Source organism: Apium graveolens, chromosome 6, assembly GCF_009905375.1.
Source record: "Apium graveolens cultivar Ventura chromosome 6, ASM990537v1, whole genome shotgun sequence".
NCBI classification, from domain to species: Eukaryota; Viridiplantae; Streptophyta; class Magnoliopsida; order Apiales; family Apiaceae; genus Apium; species Apium graveolens.
In genome coordinates, this window is record NC_133652.1 from 22,191,507 (window position 1) to 22,216,451 (window position 24,945).

Below are 24,945 nucleotides of genomic sequence, written 5' to 3' on the forward strand. Positions count from 1 at the left end.
TACTTGTGCATAAGCATAAGTTTGTTAGATCAGATTGGTTGGTTAGAAAATTTGGTAACGAGGTGAGATCTAACCCTAAATGGAAACTTAGAGAATTCACTGCCCATGTATTTGAAATGCATAATTTGGTTATTTCAAAGAATCAGTGTTGGCTTGCAAAAAGAAGGGCTCTATCTGAGATTGAAGGAGAAATTCAAAAACAGTATAGGAGGTTGTATGATTATGGTGCCGAGATAATAAGGTCAAATCCTCACAGCACTGTCAAGATTAGTGTGGAGAGGAATGATAATGAACAAGTTTCTACTTTTAAGAGGATTTACATTTGTTTTGATGCTTTGAAAACTGGATTTAAGGTGGTATGTAGAAAGATCATAGGGCTGGATGGATGTTTTCTAAAGAGTTATGTCAAGGGTGAAATATTAGCTGCAGTTGGAAGGGATGGAAACAATGGGATGTATCCCATTGCTTGGGCTATTGTGGATGTTGAATCCACTGAAATATGGGAGTGGTTTATATCTCTATTAAATGTAAGTTTTATTTGCTAGTTATGACTGTTATTATCTACTTTGTTGCACTAACTCAAATTTGAACTCATATGTTGTAGAGGACTAAAAAAGCAACAAGTCAAAAAAGGAAGCCTTCTACTCAACCTGGACAATCTACTCAAGGAGAGCCACATATCAAAAGGAAGAGGGGAAGGCCACCAAAAGCTAAGAATGTGCAAGTCTTGCCTCCACCACCTCCATTGCCTCCAGTTGGTGTAGGTGTGTACAGGTCTGACAAAGATAGTCATGTATACTTCACAACAGTTGGGTCAACTATAAGAGTGTCTTCCTCACAACCTCCCGTCCAGGCCCCAAGAGTGAAACCAAAGAACCAGAGTTCAAGTCAGCCTTAGTTTTAGGTTTTATCATTAGTTTCATGTAATGAACTCAAGTACCACTATTTTTATGTCCTACTTCTGAGACTCCAATGCTTTGGTTGTGTCCTACTTTTCAGACAATTATGCTTTGTAATGTTAAGAATTATGCTATAAAGCAATTTTGAGAAAATCAAGCAAAAAACTTCATTTGTTCTTGCAAAGAATTTTCAATTTCAATTTCAAAGTCACTAATTTAATTTGTCAACTGATTACAAAGTCGCTTGGAAGATTCACATACATAAATTGATTACAAAGGCACAAACAATTACAACTAAAACCAGTCTGAACATTTGCAACTTAAATTCAAGAACTTTAATGTCTTTGTCCTTCATTTGCAATTGAAACTCCAGGGCTTTAATTTCCATTTTCTTCACAGCTTCCAACTCACCAAATTTTGCTTCCATTACAGCTAGGCGGAGTGATGAAACTTTTTCATCTTCGAAATTTAAAGACTCAATTTTATCAGACAGAGTATCATCACACCATTGAAAATATCCACAGTACTTCTCTTTCACCTTGTACAATGGATAACCAAAAAACTTTTTTCCCCTGCTATTCGGTTTGTTGGAGGTCCAAATGGGACTTTCAAACCCGCACTTACAGATGGCTTGTGCATTCGATGCAGAGCTTGAGTTGATTGTAGTGTTACTTCCATTAGATCTCATCTCAATCAATTTATCAATATAATCTTCCCCAAACTATCATCATGTACCCTAATTTTATAATATATGTATGTATGTATATATAATGTAACAGCCAGATATATTTCACTCTCACATGAGATGCATATGCTGCTTTCTATAATTTTTTTTATTTTTTCCCACGAGGACGTCCACATAATAGTCCACATATTCAACCCGCATGCCACGTCAGCAAAAACCTAACGTCCGTTAATGGTTGACTGACAGAAGGACTGCGGTGAGAAAAATTTAAAAGTTTAGGATGTTAATGTTGGAATCTTTAGTTCAGGGACCTACTTTAGAAAACACCAATAGTCTTGGGACGTATGAATTTATTTTCCCAAAAATCATATACACTTTCTTGTTTAATGTGTGTTCTTCGTTACTTCTGTCTGTGGCGGATTCGTAGCTCCACTTTTGTAGGGTATCATGTAGTTAAGTGATTATATAACGTGTTAAAATTTATTATATTTTATTATTTTTAATAGATATTTCGTTTTATTTTAATATTTAAGTGTTAAAATTATTATTTTAACCATTTAATGTATAATTTATGATCATATAACTACAAATAAATTACTCTAAAAAAACTACAAATAAATTTAAATATTATTCAAATTATGAAATTTTTACTAGTATTATTAGAGCACTTAACATTTTTTAGTGGTGACACTTTATAAAATAAACATATTTATATATTAAAATTTTAATAAAAATTACTAATTTTTTTATTCCATGGGGGCACGTGTCCTCGTTGATTTCTACATGAATCCGTCTTTGCCTATTATAACTAGTGTTGTAAAAATCGAGAATGGGGAAGATTGATCGAGCTACTGATTTGAGATAAATTGAAAATTTGGGATTAATCGGAGTAAAAATCGGATGTGTTATAATATTAAATAATATTTAATATATTATTATGATTATATTAGTTATTTATAATTATCTTACGTTTATTTATTATATCATTATTTTTATAATTATTCATATTTAAATATATATAGTATTTTAAGTTTAATAAATAATTATATATTATATAATACTCCAATAAAGAAAAAATTGTAAGAATTAATCGGATTTAAAATCAAATTAATCGAGTATTTTGTAAAATATTAATCAGAAATTAATCGATTAAATCGGAGATTTTTAAACACTTATTACAATCAATATATATATGATTGGATTTCATATTGTAAAATAAATAAAATGTGGTCGGAATGAATATGAGCCAAGGATTATGTAGTTAGGCAACAATGACTAAACACGGGATTGTCAACCAGTGGTTAATGTAGTTGAAGGTGATTTCTGGTAAAAGTTAACAAAAAATTGTGGAGGGGATGAATCGGCAATTAAACTGCAGTTTAATTATATACTAGTAGTATATTAGAAATATTAAAATAACAACAATAATGTGAGTATGGATGGGCCAATAGGGTCACCCTAGTTCCAGAATCACAGTATAAAAAGGCACATTTCATAAGCTCTAATCATCTTGTGACACTTTTGTCTATAGCCCTTAACTGCTATCTTTCCCTTCCTCCATAATTTGTAAAAGCCAACACATGGCCCTACCCGAAATTCAAGCCGATAAAACTCTCGGAGATGCGTGGGATTACAAAGGCCGTCCCGCCGTCCGGTCCGCCACCGGTGGCTGGACAGCGGCTGCTATGATCCTAGGTTTGTCATTTTCGCACATTTTCTGTTTTAATTCATCGATATTTTTATAACAAGTAACGTAGGATATTCTGTTCAATTTATCGATATATGTCACGTCGAAATATAGGAGTGGAAGCATGTGAAAGGTTGACGACACTAGGCATTGCCGTGAACTTGGTGACATACTTAACAAGCACCATGCATCTAGGCAGCGCAAGCTCCGCCAACACAGTCACCAACTTTCTTGGGACTTCCTTTATGCTCTGTTTGCTTGGCGGTTTCGTTGCTGACACTTTTCTTGGAAGGTAGCTAATCTCACTATACATAGATATGGATTATATAGTATATTCGCATGTGTTTAAGCTTGTTTTTTTTTATTAACTTTAAGTCATTTGATTCTCTTTCACAAATTAATTTAGTAAGTTGTTTATTAAATATCTGTCTTCTGGTTGTTAATATCTATGACAGGTACCTTACCATTGCTATTTTTGCCACAGTCCAGGGAATTGTAAGTAGCACTTTTGTACTAATTAATTCAAATTACAGTTTCGAATTATAATTTCTACATTTGACTGAATTTTTTTTTCGGTAAATATTTAGGGTGTGACAATCTTGACGATCTCAACCATGATTCCGAGTCTTCATCCTCCGAGATGCGATCCGGGTTCACCATCATGCCAATCTGCAGACGGCATGCAACTAGTTGTTCTCTTTACAGCCCTGTACCTCACTGCCCTTGGAACTGGTGGCTTAAAATCTAGTGTTTCAGGGTTCGGTTCGGATCAGTTCGACGACACGAACAAAGAAGAAAAAGCACAAATGACAAGTTTTTTCAACTGGTTCTTTTTCTTCATAAGTATTGGATCACTAGTAGCTGTGACAGTTCTTGTTTACATACAAGATAATGTAGGGAGGCGTTGGGGTTATGGTGTTATTGCTTGCGCAATCGTTTTCGGGATTCTCGTGTTTTTATCAGGTACGAAAAAATACCGGTTCAAGAAACTTCTGGGGAGCCCGTTAACCCAGATTGCTGCTGTCTGTGTTGGTGCATGGAGAAAGAGAAATTTGCAAACCCCATCTGATTTGTCACTTTTATTTACCATCGATGACATCGAAAATGAAGGATCCAAGAAGAAACAGAAGCTACCGCATAGTAAACAGTTCCGGTAAGTGATTAATTTCTTTAAGCACATGATTTACCTGCTAAATATCTTTAATCATTGCATGAGCTGCCTTATAAGTTATAATTAGAGGTGGCCAAACAAGTGGGTGCTCGCCTAGTTAATATCCTATGTATTAACGTGTACATGATATCTATGCTACTACGGAGTGTTTTGCATAGTGTTAGTATGACAGGTATAGTTGGGGTCGAGTATATGCTAATAGAATACTCAAATAATTGGAAACTACAAGAACACAAAAAATACCAAGCTGCTGTGAACTAACTTACTCTATGAATAATGATGTGGGGCAGGTTGATAGCTAATTTAAATAGTGCATCATCCTTAAATTCAAAAATAATAGGTCAAATATTCCAGAATATGGATGATAATAAACCAATACAATGATTACTCTCGTGTCCCCTTTGCCAGCTTAAGACTAATTGATTCATGTGAACTCACGAGCCCATTGTTATAACTTATTTATTACACAATAATTACATTAATAATACAGTAATAATTGCAGTATAATATACATAATAATTGTAAGTATCTATTTCTGTACATGTTTATAAAACCTGAAGATTAAGGTCTAGATCCTAAAACACAGTCCCAGAATTTTAATCTAAAGATATAGGAGTATTAAAAATACAGTTAACGTCAGGATTATTATTTTTTATAGGAGTTGTTGGAATCTCACATACTACGGTCCCAAATTGGTGCCTGGTCAAAAATAATTATATTTTTTTTTTGTGTAACTGAATATTCTTTCACAATTATCTATGCACTTTATGCGATACGTTGCTATCTGAAGCTTGACAGTAGTTAACAAATTTCGAGATAAATTGTACTATCAATCCTATTTATTTTGTTCATTCTATTTTTTTACGTATTTTGAGGTGTATATTAAACATGGTTTCACAATTTTTTTCAAATTTTTTTTTCTGTAAATAAAAATTTAGTATTTGAATTTTGTATTCAGAAAAAGAATTTATTTTGAAAAATATATCGAGTTAATGTATTATTTGCAATTTATAAATAAAATGGATAAGAAAATGGGGACAAAAATTATGAGGTGCAAGAGGTACTGATATATGAAGTCAATCTTGTTGGATACATTTTTTTTTGAGGGAGCAAGTTGGATGGGTGTAATTTACATGCTGGAAACTAGACATATCTGCAATTGGTAGAAATAATAAATAAGTAGCAATCATATAGTAATAGTGAAGTACTATATAATATGTAATATGTAATGAACCTTCACGGCTTCCGGCCTGATCTACGTGATCCAAAAAAACTAAAAAGGAATCAAAGATCACGAGTCACAGATGAGGAGTAGTGTTGTGCAGAGATCCAGACTGTCCGCAAGTGGATCTTCACGACCCCCCATTGTCTCCTTATTAGTGTTACACCATCCATCCTATAAATAAATACAATCCACCTATTCTTTTACTACCTATTATACTCTAGTTCTTTGAACCAAACAATTTTGTTGCATCTTCAAATACTAGTACAACTGTATTATAATACGTGTACTCTATGATGCAAGTATCTGCATTAATAGTATATTCACATATATATTGCTGATTCCAATCTCAATAAATTTGGCCGGTTTATCTTGCCACCTACAAGACTTATTGTGTTTTGTATTCTTGCAGCTTCTTGGATAAGGCTGCCATCATTGACGCCAACACTAAAATTAACATGTCTAATGCTCAAGATAAATGGTTTCTCTCTACTTTAACTGATGTTGAAGAAGTTAAAATGGTGATTAGGATGTTACCAATCTGGGCTACCACTATCATGTTTTGGACAGTTTATGCCCAGATGACCACTTTTTCAGTATCACAGGCTACAACCTTGGACCGTCACATTGGTAAATCTTTCGAGATTCCTGCAGCCTCCATGACTGCTTTCTTTGTTGGCAGCATCCTCTTGACTGTCCCTGTCTATGACTGTATCGTCATTCCCCTTGCCAAAAAATTCCTAAAAAATCCACAAGGCTTGAGCCCCTTGCAATGCATCGGAGTTGGTCTTGTTTTGTCAATTTTTGCCATGGCTGCTGCAGCATTCACAGAAATCAAAAGATTAGATGTTGCCCGAGAACATAATTTGGTTCATGCTCATAATGCTGTCCTACCTTTAAGTGTTTTCTGGCTAATCCCACAGTTTTTCTTCGTGGGAGCGGGGGAGGCATTCACATATATCGGGCAGCTAGATTTTTTTCTCAAGGAGTGTCCTAAAGGGATGAAGACGATGAGCACAGGTCTATTCTTAAGCACACTTTCACTAGGGTGTTTCTTTAGCTCCGTATTGGTTAGTATTGTTCACAAGTTTACAGGAGATAATAAGCCATGGTTAGCTGATAATCTCAACGAAGGAAAGCTCTATAACTTCTACTGGCTACTGACAATTCTGAGTGTTTTGAATATGATTCTATTTCTGCTTGGTGCTAACTGGTATGTGTACAAGGACAAGAGGCTTGCTGAAGAGGGAATTGAACCGGAAGAGGAAGAATCTGCTCTCCACTAAAATTAAGCTTTTTGTTTAAGCTCAAGTTTCCTGTTCTCTTTACAGTTTACAAGGTTGTACATCAAGCAATATTGTACAAATAATAAGGGAGTGTGTTAGATCTCATCCATCAATGGAATTGGAAGATCAGGGATGGAATTATACAGGGATGTATACTTATATATCTTTCTTCGTGTAATTTCAACAAATGAATTAATAGTTAAGCATGTAGAATTTGCAACTTCAATTAATTAGGAAAAATCATATTGGCACAACTTGATCTATTTGTCTACAGTAAAATTATTCACCAAAGTAATCTATGAGAGGAACTACATATACACACGCATGCGATAACAATAACGATCAAAGAATTATAAATATTTCAAATTGATTTTTAGAACATAAATATACATATACAAACTTTAAAACATTAAGTTGGCACCTATAATACTATGAAGAAATATATCTTTCATAATCTCTCACTATTTCTACTGAATTTCCACTTAAGGCGCAAAAAAACAAAAAAAGTATGGAAGGTGGTCAAGCCCAACAGGAGGATTCTTCATCCACCATACAAATGTTAAATATAATTCATCATACCCAGCAACAGCAAGAAGAAATCTTCAAAAATCTCTCACCATCTGTAATAACTGAAGTTACTCCTACCTTGTAGAAATCTAGTTCAAAATTATTGATTTGTTTCGCATAAAACTCATGTATCCATTCCATAAGTCTCCAAAAAGAGGATGAAAGATTGCATTGTTTTCAAATTTACGTAATACTGGTAACAGAAGTATGTAGTACATATGATTATTTGCTTCATGCTACTAATTAAGGACCTATGGGATCACCTACTTGAAATGAAAGAATGTAAGAACAGGTTATCTCTGTTAAAATATATATAACGAGAGTCGAGAGGAGAAGTGTTTCACACAGAGCTCCATCAATCCAGTGTTCATCGAGAGACAAAAAAAATCCTGATATTTTCTATAAACATGTCTTTCCTTACACATTGTTATAGCCTCTGTTTGGGCCAAAAACATGCAAACCTTATAAAATATTGTTGAGCTCGATACCTAAACATGCATGTATCTATGTTGGACACTAATAGCCAAGTCCGAATAGAACGTGTGTAATGTTACCAATGAATGATGGCTCAAACACAGCCAAAACAAAATATCTAAAGCTCAAAGATTTTATTGTGTTTCAGTCCGACTATAAAGCAAATAAATACGAGTTATATTATTACATGAATGAATAGCCAATGGCTAGTGTAGTACAAGGAACTATCATCAATTAACAAATTAAGAATGGAAGAGAGTCTGCAAATATCATTGAAAAGATTTTAATCTCCTTTTGACCAAGTTTTGTAGATCTAGGGCCAACAGTTAGGAATCATGAACAATTGGGCTCGGATATGTGATATTTTTGCTCTAATAACCAGACATAGCTTCTTTTTTTCGTGTCCTGGCTCTGGAGAAAATTTATATATATATGCAATATAGGACTCTTGTTATCCAATGACAACATATAAACAATAAAATTGTCCTACATTAGTTTTAACAAAAAGCATACTCATTCTACTAATTAGATTATGAAGCAGTTCAACTTTTAGTATTTAAAAGATTCCCGAGAAAAATTATGTATACCTCACAAAATTAAGACCCGTTAGTTGAACTAAAGTCTTCACAGAATTGGCCAAATATATCAGCGCAATCATCCCATTTTCTGTTCTCTCTTGCTTCCCAGTAACCACCTGCATAGCGGAAAGTTCCATTCTCACCTTCTCTGTTGAACCATCTGGCCCTCCAGCCGTTTTCTTGTAATTTTCTTGACTGTAAGAAAGGAGGGAAGTGCAATTGTCATTAGTAATACATATACTACTATTACTGTTATCCTTCTATTAGACAAAGCACTTAATATTGTTAGTCAATTTGAATTAGGATGAGAAGGCAGTGTCATGTTGGCAAATAAGCAAATACCTGAGAAACTACAAAATAGTGGAAACATATTGTAATGTGCTATCTAATATACAACCCTGAGACTTACAAGTTATCATTAACAATTCACATGACTACTGGTAACAAAGCATGTTATCTTCAAACATAGTCACATGCCTACAATGTAGCAAATCATGTATAGCTAACTCTGTATTCTGTGAGTTATAGTTCTAAAAAAATCGCCTCCAGTCCTTTACCCATAAAGGCACTAAATTACATCATTCATAACATTTCAGATTTTTTAGAAGAAAAGGTGATACTTACCATCCTTTGCCTTGTCTCCAACCTTTGCTTCTCTGCATTTGCCTTGTCATACTCCCCATTTTCCAAATGCCGTTGATCTGGTCTAAGTCTTGAATCCGTAGGTGGAAGCTTCTCCTTAATCCGTGATCAAATATTCGGGATCAGATAAGGCTAAAAAGACAATTAAAAATATGCATAAGAAAGAAATTGGAGATGCATATCAAATAAAATTCAATATGCAATCTCTACCTGCAGTCCTGGCGTTAACTCATTGAGAGTGATGGCAAATGGCGTCAAGTTGTACCGGGTAAGATCAGGAGGCGTCTCCTTCCTTCTCCATAACAAAGATGCAGAAGAGAAATCTTTTGTCTTACAAACTCGATCTCCAAGTGTATAATACATGTGCTCATCCCACTTCCCACATAGTGTAGCAACTTTTTCCCCTATATCATCTTCAACAAATCCATGGACCTGTTCATTAAATATGATTTTATAAATCCTTCAATCATTTTAATTTACCATAACAACCCAACAGAAATGAATTCACCCTACTGCAGCCAAAAAATACAAAACAAAAGGATTCTAGGATACAATTGATCTCCTTACATACCTGCCGTCGATTGCGATCTAAAATAGACTGTTCTTTGAACTTGAGTGTACATGAATATTGGCGATTACCACATATTTGCATTGTTCCATGGTGATCACAGTATAGTTTGCCAAGGATAAGATTATAAATTGTGGTTGTAACCTGAGGTAAGAATTTATATGTTTAAGATTACAGTCAACCAAAGAAACTAAAACACTACATCAGAAGAAAGAACCCTGCTATTGTTACAATTCAACACCTTGCTCCACTGAAAAATCTCCCCGTCATCAAATTCCAAGGTAAGAGTTCCAAGGGGATCGAGCTGTATTGATCTTCCCCAAAATTTTGATTTAAGATTGCTGTCTCCCCAAAATTTCCACCCTTTACCTTCGCAATGGCAAGCAATGAGGGTTGGATGGTGACTCACCTGTTTTTAAAAATTGAAAGTTCAGTACAAATAAACAAGTTTATAACAAAACAAGTTTATTACTGTGTAACGTTTTATTATTATAAATTTCTTCGTTAATGAGAGAGTGATTAAGCTCAGTGCCATTCACAAAAAATATCTTTAAGTAAATTTCAGCTTTTGAGGGAAGTGAGCATGCTGTTCTAATTAATCAACCTACAATAATTTATTTGTATTTGTATTTGTTTATATATTTTACTATTTTATGCATTGTTGGGTTGCTGCAAAGCTTTTGTTCTTTGCTTGTCTACGTACATACCTTTTCAGAGAAAAAACGCACTCCTTTTTCAGGATAATCAGCTTCATATGTTTCCCCAAGCATAGGATTGAAGGGTTTACAATGCCTACCATCAGTAGGTGCATATCCAGAAACGGCAAATGCAGCCACATTCAAAATCCTCAGAAGACTGTTGCCCTTCAATAATAATACACAACCAAAGAGAGAGCAAGTTCAAAAGGATAATAAGTAAAGTTTAACTCGATTAGAAATAAAAATAACTCCTACCTAGACACAGAATTGAAAGATTTGCTCTTGTCTAGCAAAACCTTTATATAACAAGCTGTAGTTTCTTTTTGTTAAAAATAATCCATAGCCACTGAGATAATTAAATCACCAAATCTAATTAGAGGACATATGCTTCAATTAATTTGCATTAATAGCTTGGACTTGACAAATGTCATAAGCGAGAAGTTACATCATAGTTTTCATGCATGCTCATAAAGATATTAACTAGATAGTATAAATTTAATATACAGAATTATAGATAATATATTAAGGGGGTGTTTGGATTGTTGCGGGGAATCGGAATTAGGAATGAGAATGAAAGGTATGAGAATGGGGGTAAATCGAATGAGAATGATATAGAATCCCAAGGGACGGGGAGGGTATGATTTACCTACCTTGAGTGAATGAGGTTCCCATTCCATTTATCAAAATTATAAATTCAAACACTAATGAATGGGATTGAGTTTCCGATTCCTGTTAACCAAGCTCATTAACCATGAACCAGACGCCCCCTAAGTACAAAAAATACAGCTAGGAGATTATATATAGGAGGATAGCCTTCTTCTGAACCTCTAAAAATATTGCCTCAAAATGAGATGTATATAGATATAAGGTTTGTCTAAGCGCGGAAATTTATAAATTTAACGCATCTTGATTGATCTAGTTTTTGTGCATGCAGGGGGTCCACCATTATTGAAAAATAGTGTCCAATCAAAATGAGTTAAACTTACAAATTTTCGCGCTTAGCATGTGTCCATGGCGACAGACACTAGAAAAGCTGATAGATATATTTAACAATTTATTATGTTCAACAATACCAATATATTATCAATTTATTCATACTCTTACGCAAATTAAATAGAGTAGTGCTAGAGGTACAAAAATAACTCCCAAAACAAACATGGCATGTTTTAATTAGTGGGACTCATATTAACAGACGTGAGGTCCATTACATTGATGAGCAATCAACCAATCACAAACCAACAACTCACTTTTTGGGAAAGTTTTGGGAATTTTTTTGGGACCTTTAGAATTACTCAATTAAATAACATGGTTTAGGTTTTTTTAAAACACCTTCATATCAAATTGTATGCTTTACAAGTATTCAATTCACTACCGGTAACAGAGGATATTTCATCTATTATATTATTACTATAAAGGAGTTGACTTAATCATGATCAACTACAGCAAACAAAAGAAACAGAAAGGCAACAAAGATTTTTCTTGCATCAATTGTACACAGAAAAAAGGTGATGTCATATAAATAGATATACCTCTTTCCCATACTCATATGCCCGATCTAAAAGATGGGAGTATTCTAATTCCTCAAAGCATTTCTGGAGAGTTGATATTGGCTCGTTAAAGTACACAGGCAGACAAACTCTACTAAGATCCTTTCCTACCATGTCTTTAATCATAGCCCATAAACTGACACCTTTCTCCTTCTCAACAGGATCTGGGAGCTTAATTCGCCTATCAAACGGCGGATACCCAGAGGCATTGATATCCATTTTGGTACTCACACTGCCAATATCATTGTTTTGACTATCACTGTTGATACGGTTAGCCATGAAATCTGCACCTATAGACCCAGAACTAGTTGTTGCTTCCGGAAGATATTCTTCAGTATCAAAATAGCGGGGTTCTTCTTCATCCGACACTTCCTCAAGTTCTTATTTCCCAGCATCATCAGATGATTCGGTTGTGCTATATCCTGTGTACCAAAACAATACGACATGAGAAGAATGCAAAAGCCCCTGGAACTAAAAGTGCCTGTCATGGGACAATATTATTGCTTACAAAGTGGCTTGTAACTTCAATTTAATAGTTACTTATCCTTTTCTTAATTTTAATTTTAACCCACGAGAGTCGAGAGAGTATTAATTATTTGGTCTATATTCTCTTTTATGCAACATTATGCAGAACTAAGACCTATAACAACATCAAACACTCAAATGTGCGCAAGTAACATAGACCAAATATTAGACAAAAACACATCCATCGCTTTACGATGCAGAGTCAAAAAAAAATGACCTTCTATGTTAAGATCCCCTTCGCCTTGTATTAACTATCCATTTCAGACACGTGATGAGTTAATCAATTGAGAGAATGCATTTATGTGTGTTTGTGTGTGTGGGGGTCTTCCAGTTTCTATACTTCATAAAAGACTGTAAGTTTGAGAGACAGAGAATTAACATTTTTGGCAAGAGAGAGAACCATCAACTATATAGCACAAACCAGTGTATTTTCCACGCCCTAGACTTGAACTTGAATATTCAAACTTTGTTAAGTTATATTCACCATCAGGAGCGCCTGAGGTTTCAGCTTCAAAGTTAGTAGCTGCCTGCAATTGCAAATCACACACATGCTTAGCCAAGTTCAATATGTATTGTGTATAGGCAAAATTCATGGAACCATTCAACCTTTACAACTATTTGGAAGTTAATTAAGTACAATTAGGCATTTGAACATTGATCAGTAGAATATAGTCAACCATGTGTTGGAAAAATGAAAATTAATATGGTCAAAATATCCACACAAGTGTCTATGTTAGTAGTCTGGTCTAGCTACAAATAAATTGTGTTTGTGTGTGCGCGCGTGTAGTGTTCTTTATATAAGAGTTTTCTTCATGGAGGAAGGGCCTTGTATGTATTTGAACATAATTAAATAGATGTAACAAACAAAAGAACGTAGCACAAGAGTCTTGCGAGTTTAATCTAATTATGTTCAATTTCCTGTGTCTGCTGATATGTTTATGTTAGTTTATACCCTGAACATTCATAAACTAGCTAGCTACCCATTTCTGAACATAAATATTTATTCTAGCATTTATTGTATTCTGAAGTTTGATCTGTTTAGCTGGTAAGATATCAAACTAGCACACAGCTAGCACCATTTATTTTATTTTCTGAAAAAACTTTGATCCATGTAATATGACATCATGTCTTGTAAATTTTTTGATGCCCTAACTTCTTTTACTTTCTTTCTACATTAATCAATTAATCAATACAACTTATTAGGTGTTGCCTTGTTAGGTACTTGAGTGATTGCTATATATGTTTATGTGATAAATATAACAAATGTGAATTTATATGTTTACCATTCAATACCTAATTATCAAGTGAAGCTCAATCACCAAACCATGTGATCTCAATAAAAGCACAGAGCTGGCTGTTTTAGCTACCATGTACCCTATGGAAAATCTTATCAATTTGTGGTAAATATCCTAATCACCCATTCTTCATCAGCTATGGTTTTCTCCAAAAATTACTTCACTCTTTTATATCAAACATATTGTTTAAGATAAATGTTAAAGAATATTATATCATGTAATTTAGGAGAATACATTTGACGGAAGTACACATATCCAAAGTGACAAGGGCATAAATTACATTGACTGTATTCCAGCTGTCACATCAGCTTGCTGTACTTGCGAAATATTATCCCCAACTTGAAAAGAAACCTTTGCTAATTACTACAGATCCCTTCCACGTATGCCAACAACTTAAGATAGCATCTCTAAGTTTTGTATGCAACAAAGAAAATTCAAAACCATAGAACTATATGTAGGATTAATTAAGGATGTGTTTGTGCGTGGGCAGTGTACACAGCTTATAAACACACAATATATAATCATGAACATATGGGACTGGTAGCAGATACAGAGATGACACGATTTCAGCCTTTTAGGTCTGTTAAATCCACAGAGATGACATGATTTCACCCTTTTAGGTCTATTAAATGCATATTATGCGCGGAAGAAAATTCAACATGTATTACTAGAGATCTCCTATTTACAAACTATGTTATTGACTATATACATACTTATTCCGCAATTAACTTAGTGTGCTGGATGGATACTTGATGACTTGTGAAAAATCTTGTAAACCCAGACAAGAGAGCGATTATGCTAGACAATTTTTTCATAGCAATAGTATATAGGAAGTTGTCCAAAATCAGAATGTATAATGAACTATTTGCCTCGAAAATCTAACTCTAATCAAAAGTTGTCTAAATATACAAAGGTCTACAAAATTCAATTATGAAAGTATTACTCGCAAAGATAAGGAGTACAAGTTAAGGAATCACCTCTAGCTGCCTTAATGTGTGCAGCAAATTAGAACGCTCTTCGCAAAGAACTTTAACTTGACCTTCTATATCCGAGAATTCCGATATCATAATCTGCTCACAGTCCTTAACAAGTATCCCACTGATGCCATTCTTAAGCAAGCACTTCTTAAGTTTCTCAGTCGATAATGACAAATTAATTGGTCTCACTGAGAGATTATCATTCACCGGTCTTAACGAATAAAGACATCTAGTCGAAACCAAAGCTCTTATCCAAGCCAACCTCTCTTTCTTCGAATGTGTTCTCAAGTGAAGAGTCTTGGTTGCAGTAAATATATATAACCTTCTATTATCCGACCTGCTCTCCCTAAACGAAGAGATCTGAAAAAATCGAAATCAACTCCCAAAAAACTCAGTTCCACTGCCAGCATCAAGAACTAAGCATACATATTTCATACAACCCTAAACAAATCTACTAAACAAATAAGACCAAAACAAGAATACTATTGGAATATACCTAAACTAAACCTACAGAAAACCCAACAATTGAAAATGAAGTCTCAAAGTCCTATTCTTCTACAGTTCCACAAACTTACCCAGAGACCCAGATAAGTCAAAAAAACTATAGAATTTAGATCTACCGTCTGATCAATATAAATGTCGTTGCATTTACATATAAATATATTAGGAGTATATTATAAGGAAAAAGTTTGGGCAATTCCTCAAGTTTGAATTTTAATATTGTGAAGATGTAATGACCAAAGGATAAAAGTATAAACTAAAACGAGCCCATGTTAAAATGTAGGGCACCGTGGCAAACAAATACACCTGTTTGATGTGACCCACTTGTAGATAAACACCCAGTTTTTATATAAACAGTAAAAAATTTAACAAAAAGCTAAAGAGTTTGTGATTGTAATAACGAAATTTACTGTAATTAGGTACTGCACCTAAGTAGCTCAGATATATGAAACTATTCGATAACAGCTTTATTTAGAAATTTATGCTAAAATGTAACCCTAGGGTAAAATTTAAACATGAGGGTTTAATAATACTATTTACCTTGAGATGAATTATTCCAGTTTCTGTATTATTACGTCTACTCCTACAGGAACTAACGAGACGAGAAGAGGACACGTCACCGATCAGGCTGACGTCATTTACCGGTAAGGTGGCGAAGTTTTCGTGGCGGTGAATTTTTGAGTAGGATACAACACCGTGGCGTAATACAAACCACCTGGATCTCCATCCTTTACTGTAATTGGTCCACTTGTAAAAATGCCGGCGAAGCAAGTCGACGATTGAGATCCGGCAATGCCGCCGGAGGTGGAAATCTCCGGGGACTGGGCTCCGATCGCTGTGTTTTCGAGTGGTAAACAGCATAGAGGATACATTTGCTTAACTGGCATCTAATTTAACAAAATTAATTAAATTAAGCAATCAAAATTAATAATTTGAGAAAGAGATAAGAGATGTGATGAGTTGTTTTGAAGAGGGGAGGGGTTTGGTTAAAAAAGTGGAGTAATGTAATTAAAATTAAAAAAAAATGTTTTAAATGTGATAGATGGCACAAGTGTAAATATAATGAACATACAGCTTCGCCATTAAAACTACAACTACGACGACTACAAATATGACTCCATTCTGTAAACTGCAGTTGCGCACTATCGCCTCGACATGTTTGCGAATTCTACAAAATCAATTAATTCCATGCCACATACATTAGGCACAATATTTTGACAATTGCAGCGACATTCGCCCACATGTTTTGATTTGTAGATGTGGACCATGCGGTTGATTTGTAGATTGAAAAATAGTAGTCGGATTTTGAAACAAAAAAAAAAGGAAGACAAATAGTAGTTGGGTTTCATCTGTTTTAATACGTCAGTAGCTATAATTTAAAATTTACAATATTGTGATGCTTTTTTGGAAAAAAATAAAAGTTTATAGAACATAACAACTCTTTTTGAAGTAAAAAGTAACTCCGGGACATTATATATTGCAAAATTTCGATCACCGAAATGTTAAAAAAATAATTTCATTCACAATTTTATAATTTACTTTTAAATAGTAGTTAAAAAATTTATTTTATTATAAGATTTGTGAAAAAGACCTAATATTTAAAATTTTAAACTATTATTGTAAAATTTAATAGAAGTTAATTCATAAAAAAGTTGTTATTTTATTATTATTATTATTATTATTATTATTATTATTATTATTAACAGAATAATTCTTCCATTCACGCATTTACATTTTTAATTATAACTTTCTACATATATAACAAATTTGACCAGGCAAATACCAACTTAAATTTTTTATTTTTGGCATACAATCATAGATTATTGATTATGTTTCAAAAAATTTACCAAAGACCACTTGTTATTAGAGCTTTTTTGCAAAATATCCAAGGATAAAAATATTTTTTCAAAAGTATTTTCATTTAAAAAAAATTGCAAAAATATTTTTTCTCTCAAAAATATTATTTTTCAAAATTGTTTTGCAAAAATACGATTTTCAGCAACTCGATTCAACTAGATTCAACATTAGCCGAGTCATGCAACCAAAAAAATTTGATTCAACTAGTTACATATGTGTTTGATTTTGGTTGATTTTGATTATACCGTATTTTTGCAAATTCAAAAAATAGTAAAATCGTAAGAAAAAACTTAGAAAGGTTAGTGTCTTTGGTATTTCCTTTTGTTATTATTAGTAGTTTATATTAGAGTAAACAAAAATAATTCAACGGTCTAAATGTACAACTTGTGTTTTTCTAAAGAAAAGGTATATTAGGACTTCGCAATTTTCAATTGTTTAATCAAGTTATAGGTAAATAAGTTTGAAGGTGTATTCAGTTTCCTAATTCTTTGTGTTCGTATTCTAAAAGCTAGTTATTTTTCGAATTATGATTTTAGAAATTCAAAAAGCTTCTTTTAATTTTTTTTGTTTAAAGGGGTATAATTTGGGACAGAGAAGTGTTCGAGAAAAGATACAGATGGAGATAGGAGAAGGTTGTAAAGTACGATGTTTAAAGATCTATAGTTATCGAGGTCTAAAAACTTTAAATTTATCTTTACTCTTTGAAAACATTGATTTTAATGCTTTAAAGATGAGTGATGAGGAATGGGATGATAATTTAATTATAGATGTTTTCTTAGCCAACCTACTCTTGATAACCATGTGAAAGATAAAATTCTCTTATACTATTCTAACAATGATGAATGCTCTGTTAAAAAGTGGATATAAAATTGCTTTTGATATGTTGGAGAATCCTGAATTTTCTAATTCTCAAAAATCTGAATCTTAGTAGAAATTTGCGTGGAATCTGAATATGCTTTCGAATATAAATTTTGTTTATTTAGATACTCTACTATTCGGGGTTACCTATATATATTACTTTATCGACCAGAGAAATTCCTTTTGATAAGTGGTGTTGTAGATATCGTCATAATCAATCTGTTAAAATTATGAATCATGTCTTTGTGAGATATAAATATGATTCTCAAATTTGAAAGATGACTAAATTTTGGAGATGGATTAAAAGGAACTCATGAGGTGATGTTTCTTCTCTAATCTATAATCTGTCTCGGCCAATTTCAAAAGATGACTTTAAACTTTTTTTTCATAATATTTTGGCATGTTTGGTATCTAAGAAATATTAAAGTTCAAGATAAAAGTAATGTAATTGGCCGATTATTTAACCAATTCACAACACCACAAACAGCCTATTGCAACTAAAAAAATGTTGGTTAGGTCCAAATATGTTGTTGTAGGCCCAAAATATTCAAAGACAACACTCTTTTGGTGTTGGTTTTTTCGATGTTGCCTTTGGGGTCAACAGCAACACCATAATTATCTATGCCAACATATATTTTTGTGTTGAAACAGAGTACAATAGCAACAATATTGTTATCCTATAATAACATAGTTATCTGTTGCCTTTGAATTGAAATATCCTGAAAAAATTAGTGGGTCCCCACATGATACGTAAGCTGCCAACTGTGCCACGTCACATGTGTCACATCACATGTGCCATATCAGCACATGTGGGGCCCACCTTTGCCACATCAGCATATGTGGAAATGCTTTGACATGTCAGCACAAGTGGGGCCCACTATTGCCACCTCAACATATGTGGGACCCTCCACTGCCTCGTCAGTATATGTGGGGCCTACCTTTGCCATGTCACCACATGTGAGGCCATTTGTGGCACCCTGCACCCAGAGCTATGACAACATAATTTTTATGACAATAGCAACATAATATGCAAATTTTTCAAATTTTCCAACAATTTGGAATAGCAATGGCAACACTTGTCTGTTCTAAAATAAAAATATATTACTTGTACTTAAGTTATCCAATCCATTACCAAATCAATATACAACCCAAAATATTAATTCAACCAACTTCAATTATTCATCAACTACTATAAATCCACCAACTACATATCAAGGCCTTCCCCTTGAAGGTACACACGGCCGAAACTAGATGCCCATTTATAGTTTTGGTCAATTCTTTTGCTTCTTCCCTTGGGAGAGTTTTAAGAGCATCAACGTAGTTGTTCTTGTTGAAGTCATCTACATGGAAATGATTCTGAAAATTGACAGAAGACATATAAAAGATAAAAATATGTATAACAGATAGATCTACAAACATTTCGGTTGAGTGATGAGTAATTATTATGACATTTGTAAATAATTGTAAGAGTCATCCGGTGCTTATGCAGTTATGTGGTTAGTGAATGCAATTATAGTGGTCATTCCACAATCTAGTGTTGTAATATGTAATAAGACGAGCTGCAATTACCGCAAAAAAGCTAGTATCAGCCATTCCATAGAAAAAAAATGACAGTCATTAAAGCAAGGTAGGTTCCCATAACAACTTCGGTTGTAAAAATTTCAGTAAGTTTCCAATTATCTGGAAGTAGTGATGGTTTCACCCTGTCTTAAGAAATTGTCACGATAATGCCTGAAAAAAGATTGCATTGGACTGATACATGCATAAATATATTATTGAAGTCAAGACATCTGTAATTAAAAATAAAATTTTTTACCTTTTTATTATAGTTTTGCAGACTTGTGTATTGGAAAGTTATTATGAAGAATCATTACCATCATTGAGAATAGTTATGACCAGAACCATCAGATGAGGGAAATTGAACCTCCAAAAGGCACTTAGCAACAAAAACCCCAACTGCATGTTACATAAACACCCAAGGCCTAGTCAAGCAATTATAGTTGATAAATTTTGAATAGAAATCGTATATGTATAGCTTACCTCAATACGGATTGTGATGGACACTGCATATATTTGAAGAAACAGAAACAAGCTCAGATTATTTTTTTAACATGCAATCCTATATATGGGGGAAAACATCAGCATGAAAAATTAAAACAAGATGATATTAATTAGTTCTTCATCCTCTAGAAGATAGAATGACTTGTTAGAACAACACTGATGATCATACTCAGGCCTGGCTCAGTTAGAAGTATATCAGAGGCACTGATGACCAAGGAAGTTTATATTGGTACATGTACCTTGTTGGTTTGTTCCTTGAGACCGAGAACTACGTGATCCGGATGCCTGTGAAGGGCAATTATTTGAAGTCTACCCAGTCTGCCTGCAATGTGCGCAAGTTCTCTGCTTGGGAATACTTTGCTGGACATTGTTGGAAGGTGTATTGGAACCTCGTCCTCTACCTGTATATTATAAATAAATTGCAGTTTAAGTAAATATGAAAAGAAGTTAAATTTTTGTTTATAGTTCCTAAGATTACACATTCTAATGTAAAGTAGTGCAATACCATCAATTTAACGATGAGCTTGTTATCAATGACCAATGATAACTAAAAATAAAATATGCTCGTCCAAGATGTTGGTCTTATATATCGTTTAGGTGATTTAATGAATCATACCTGAACATGATAAATTTGTTGTTTGTTTCTTTCAGAGTCGAAGACGTCAAAGAAATCAAGCTGGAGGTGTAGAGGTAGATTACAGAAGCGAAAAATCTAGCACAAACAAGTATAAAGTTCCCAATTTGACTCCAGAAAGCAAAGATGACCAAAGGATATAAATATAGAAGGTTTTCCTACACATGCAATTAGAGCTGAGCATTCGGTCGGTTCGGTCCAAAACCGGACTGAACTGAATAGACTGAAATACCGAATAGTCATTTTTTTTGGACCGAACCGGACCAAAGTTATATTATGGACCGGACCAAACCGAACCAAACCAAAATAATTCGGTTTTTAATATAACTTGGTTCATGAAATTTTTGGTTTTAATATAACTTCGTTTTGAAATTTTTGAAAAAAATTTCTTATTTCAAATTGGGGGTTTGATTTTCGGGCATTTTTCATAAAATTTGATATTACAGATAGCTTTTGCTTGTTATTTGCAAATGGGGCTTAACATTCGGTCGGTTGGGGCCGGATCAGACCGAACCGAATAGACCGAAAAATCGAATTATTATATTTTCTTGGACCAAACCGGACCAAAATTGTATTATGGACCAAACCGAACCGAAATAATTTGGGTCGGTCCGGTTTTGGACCGAACGGACCAAAATTTTAAAAATAATAAATTTTTATTAAAAATTTCAAACTAAAAAATATGAAATCGAAATTATAATTATGGTAAGGTGACATGTAGAGTTCTAAGAGTGTATACACATAATTAAAAACTGAAAATTAATATAATTAAAAATTAAAAATTATGATTATAATTTTTAAGATATATGTAAAATATATAATATAAAATTATGATTATAATTTTTAATTAGTAATTTACTGAAATGCCCCCGCTTCCGTTAAAGTTAACGGTCATCTTGGATGTAAAGTCGTCAATTGGGTGTAAATAGAAGCGAAATTAATTTTATAGGGTGTAAGTTAGCAGAGAAAATAATGTAGACCCAAATCGCAAAAATGAAAATAAAAGTGGGTTACAAACTGCCAATTACTCTAAATATTATTAAAAATTAAAAATTATGATTATAATTTTTAAAATATATCTAAAATGTATATAATATAAAATGATACTATTTATGGTTTGGTCTATTCGGTCTATTCGGTCCGGACCGAAATATTTGTTAAAGGAACCGAACCGAACCGAATTTTATTTCGGTCTATTCGGTCCGGACCGAATAGACCAAATTTTTAAAAAAATTATGACCGAACCGAATTAGCACGGTTCGGTTCAGTTTTTCAGTTTCGGTTCGGTTTTGCTCAGCCCTACATGCAATAAGTTGCAACATAATGCAAATGGGCTAGTGGTCCAACAATTGATAGCCTGACATTTAGTTATTTTTGTATTTAAAATTTTATTTGTTTTGTGTATAGGATCAACTATTCTACAAGTAGACTTTGGTGAAAGGATTATCAGAACAATATGAAATAAATGTCTTAATAAAACCAACAACTTTTATTAGACTATTAGAGATGGTAACGCTAATTATCTAGAAATTTAGAAGAAAAAATGCATACACTTAACAATGCTGTATTTACATATATAAATATGATGATGATCAGCACGGGGGTGGAACTATTAAGGGTCCAATGGCCTCAAATTGTAGGTATTACCAAATCTAACAATTTAAGCTAGCAACAATTATATTACAGTATTTAATAACTCCGATGAGCGGGCGGCTCCGTCGTCGGCGTTTCTGGACCTTGTGCGCGTGAGAGAGGTGTAGCTGCAGGTTGGGCGCCTGCAAAACAACACCGAAAGGGGGGTTTGGCTCCCACGACGCCTCCGGTGTAAGAATAAGAACAAGCTTCGGAGAAGATGAAGGTATATATGTTTATGTGATTTAGAGGCTGCTGTGTATATGTGTATGTGTGGTGGCTGCTGTATGTATGAGAGTGTGTGAGTGCAAAAGTGAAAATATTTCCCAACCCCTAAACCCTTCAGTCTTGGGGGTATATATAGCCCCAAGGTAGGGTTTAGGGGTAGTTACCTCTAAATCTGGGCCGTTGGATGCTGGGACCAGAGGACGCCTGGCTTGGGTGGATTGCTTACACGTGTCCAGGGGAGGACCACCTCCAGAGTACCCTAACGGCATCTGACACGCGCCGTGCTTGTCTGGTGTGCTGGTTGTTGATAGCTGTCATAGTCACGTGCCCACGTACCTTTGCTTGGCGGGTTGTGGGATGTGCATGTGCTTGATGGGACCTCCCTCACTGTGGTTTTAGCCCTGATCCGGATCCGGGTATGCAGGCGGATCCGGATCCGGGGAGTAGGATGGGCCCGGGCCTGGGCTCCTATGCTTGATTGGCCTGGGAGAGGGGGGTCTTAGCAGGTCGGCTGAGCCTTCCTCCCTTTAGTCCAAGTTGACGTCTACCCGGGTCTCTTATACCCTATCATTTGCCCCCCACTCCCTTATGCAGATTTTCTGGATGAGGGAGTAGATTTGGGTTACATGGTTGCCTTGGGAGAAATTTCCGCTCCTGGTTGTCCTCCAATCCGGATCTGGTGTAGTTTGTGCCAATCCGGATTAAGGTAGGATGGTTGATGCCTTAGAAAAATTTCCGCTCCTGGTTGTCCCCCAATGCGGATCTGGTATAGTAGAAGCCAATCCGGATTAAGGTAGGATAGTTGCTGCTTTAGAAAAATTTCCGCTCCTAGTTGCCCCCGAATCCGGATCTGGTATAGTAGAAGCCAATCCGGATTGAGGTAGAATAGTTGCTGCTTTAGAAAAATTTCCGCTCCCGGTTGCCCCCCAATCCGGATCTGGTATAGTAGAAGCCAATCCGGATTAAGGTAGAATAGTTGCTGCTTTAGAAAAAATTCCGCTCCTAGTTGCCCCCGAATCCGGATCTGGTATCATCGATGCCAATCCGGATTAAGGTAGAATTGTTATTTCAGAAAAATCTGGTCTTGGTTGCCCCCCAATCCGGATCTGGTGTCATCGATGCCAATCCGGATTAAGGTAGAATTGTTATTTCAGAAAAATATCTGGTCCTGGTTGCCCTCCAATCCGGATCTGGTGAGGTAGTAGCCAATCCGGATTAAAATAGAATGGCTGCCAATCCGGATTGATCTGTTCCTGTGTAGGCTTACATGATTCGGGTAGGATGCTTTAGGTTCTGCGAAATTTTTGGAATTTGTAACGGTTATCAGATTTTTCCCTCCCATGCTTTTGAATTTTTAGACAGTTATACTCCTAGAAAAGTGCCCCGTAATTATTATGGGGTTTAAATATGCATATTGTAACTGCTCTGTTAGCTAATCATGGGTTGCCACGTGGCAGGGGAGTAACTCCCTCCCACCCCTATAAAAGGCTGCCTCCTCCCTTTGTTTTCTTTTTTATTCTCACCCAAACACGAAAAGTCACCTCTTCCTTCTTTTTTCTCTCTAAATTTTCTTGGATTGCTTTGGAGCTTTGGGGTTTTTTCTGCCCAGTTTTTCACCGCCGTTCCGCCGTTTCTTGCTTTCGCTTCCGATCAACTTGTAAGCCTCTCTCTTTTCGTCTTTGTATTTACCGTATTTCTCTTAGAGTTATTCGGCTTTCACCAAATTCTAAGTGCCTCGATTTGTATTCTTCTTCATGGATAAGTGTCTTTGTTGTTTTTTGTTTTTGGTATGACTCTTTTTCACTATGCATGTTTAGATCTGAGGGTTTTTGGGCGTATTTGTTTTGTTTTTTGTTCGATTTTTTTGGGTTGTTTGGGGGCTGTTCTTCGTGTTCTTGAGGGAAATATATGTATGTATATGTTTGATGTGCATTTTTTGCTTTTTGATTCTCGAAGTCACTGTTTGTGGGTTAGGGTTTTTATTTCGGTCCGGGTAGAGGGTACAGGACCCGGGTCTGGGGGAGTTTTATGGTAGGATTGTATGACTTGGGTTTTTTAAGATGTTTTTGGTTGCTCTTGATCCGGGTGTATGGGTTTTGTTTTAAGTTTTTGGTTGCTATGGGTCCGGATCTGGGTATTTGCCATCAAGATCCGGGTCCATGGTGGTTTGCTTTTGTGGATTGTAGTTAACATGATCCGGATCGTTGATGTTTTTCCGGGTTGGACTTGCATTGGTGGTCCGGATCATTAGGTTATGATAAAATTAACATAACGTACCTGATCCGGACCACTTAGTAAGACAAATAAAATCTGTAGGGCCCAGATTAAATGACCTTCATTTTAATAGGTATAT

At 34.7% G+C, this 24,945-nt stretch overlaps 1 protein-coding gene, 1 long non-coding RNA gene and 1 pseudogene across 3 annotated transcripts; 1 reads left to right on the forward strand and 2 right to left on the reverse strand.

Moving 5' to 3' along the window:
• Positions 1-3,089: 3,089 nt before the first annotated feature.
• LOC141665759 (protein NRT1/ PTR FAMILY 6.3-like) lies at positions 3,090-7,156 on the forward strand. Its single transcript, XM_074471739.1, has 5 exons — positions 3,090-3,279; positions 3,386-3,563; positions 3,727-3,766; positions 3,859-4,424; positions 6,077-7,156. The coding sequence occupies exons 1-5, from the start codon at positions 3,165-3,167 to the stop codon at positions 6,948-6,950; spliced, it is 1,773 nt and encodes a 590-aa protein (XP_074327840.1). The 5' UTR covers positions 3,090-3,164; the 3' UTR covers positions 6,951-7,156.
• Positions 7,157-7,622: 466 nt separating this feature from the next.
• Positions 7,623-16,501, reverse strand: LOC141665757 (oxysterol-binding protein-related protein 2A-like; annotated as a pseudogene).
• Positions 16,502-19,060: 2,559 nt separating this feature from the next.
• On the reverse strand, positions 19,061-21,035 carry LOC141663643 (uncharacterized). Of its 2 annotated transcripts, XR_012551588.1 has the most exons (3): positions 19,854-20,973; positions 19,607-19,768; positions 19,061-19,393 (listed from the first exon to the last, which is right to left on the reverse strand). It is a non-coding gene; the product is annotated as an uncharacterized LOC141663643 (long non-coding RNA). The 2 variants fall into 2 exon arrangements; XR_012551587.1 differs by having other exon boundaries at positions 19,607-21,035.
• Positions 21,036-24,945: the final 3,910 nt, after the last annotated feature.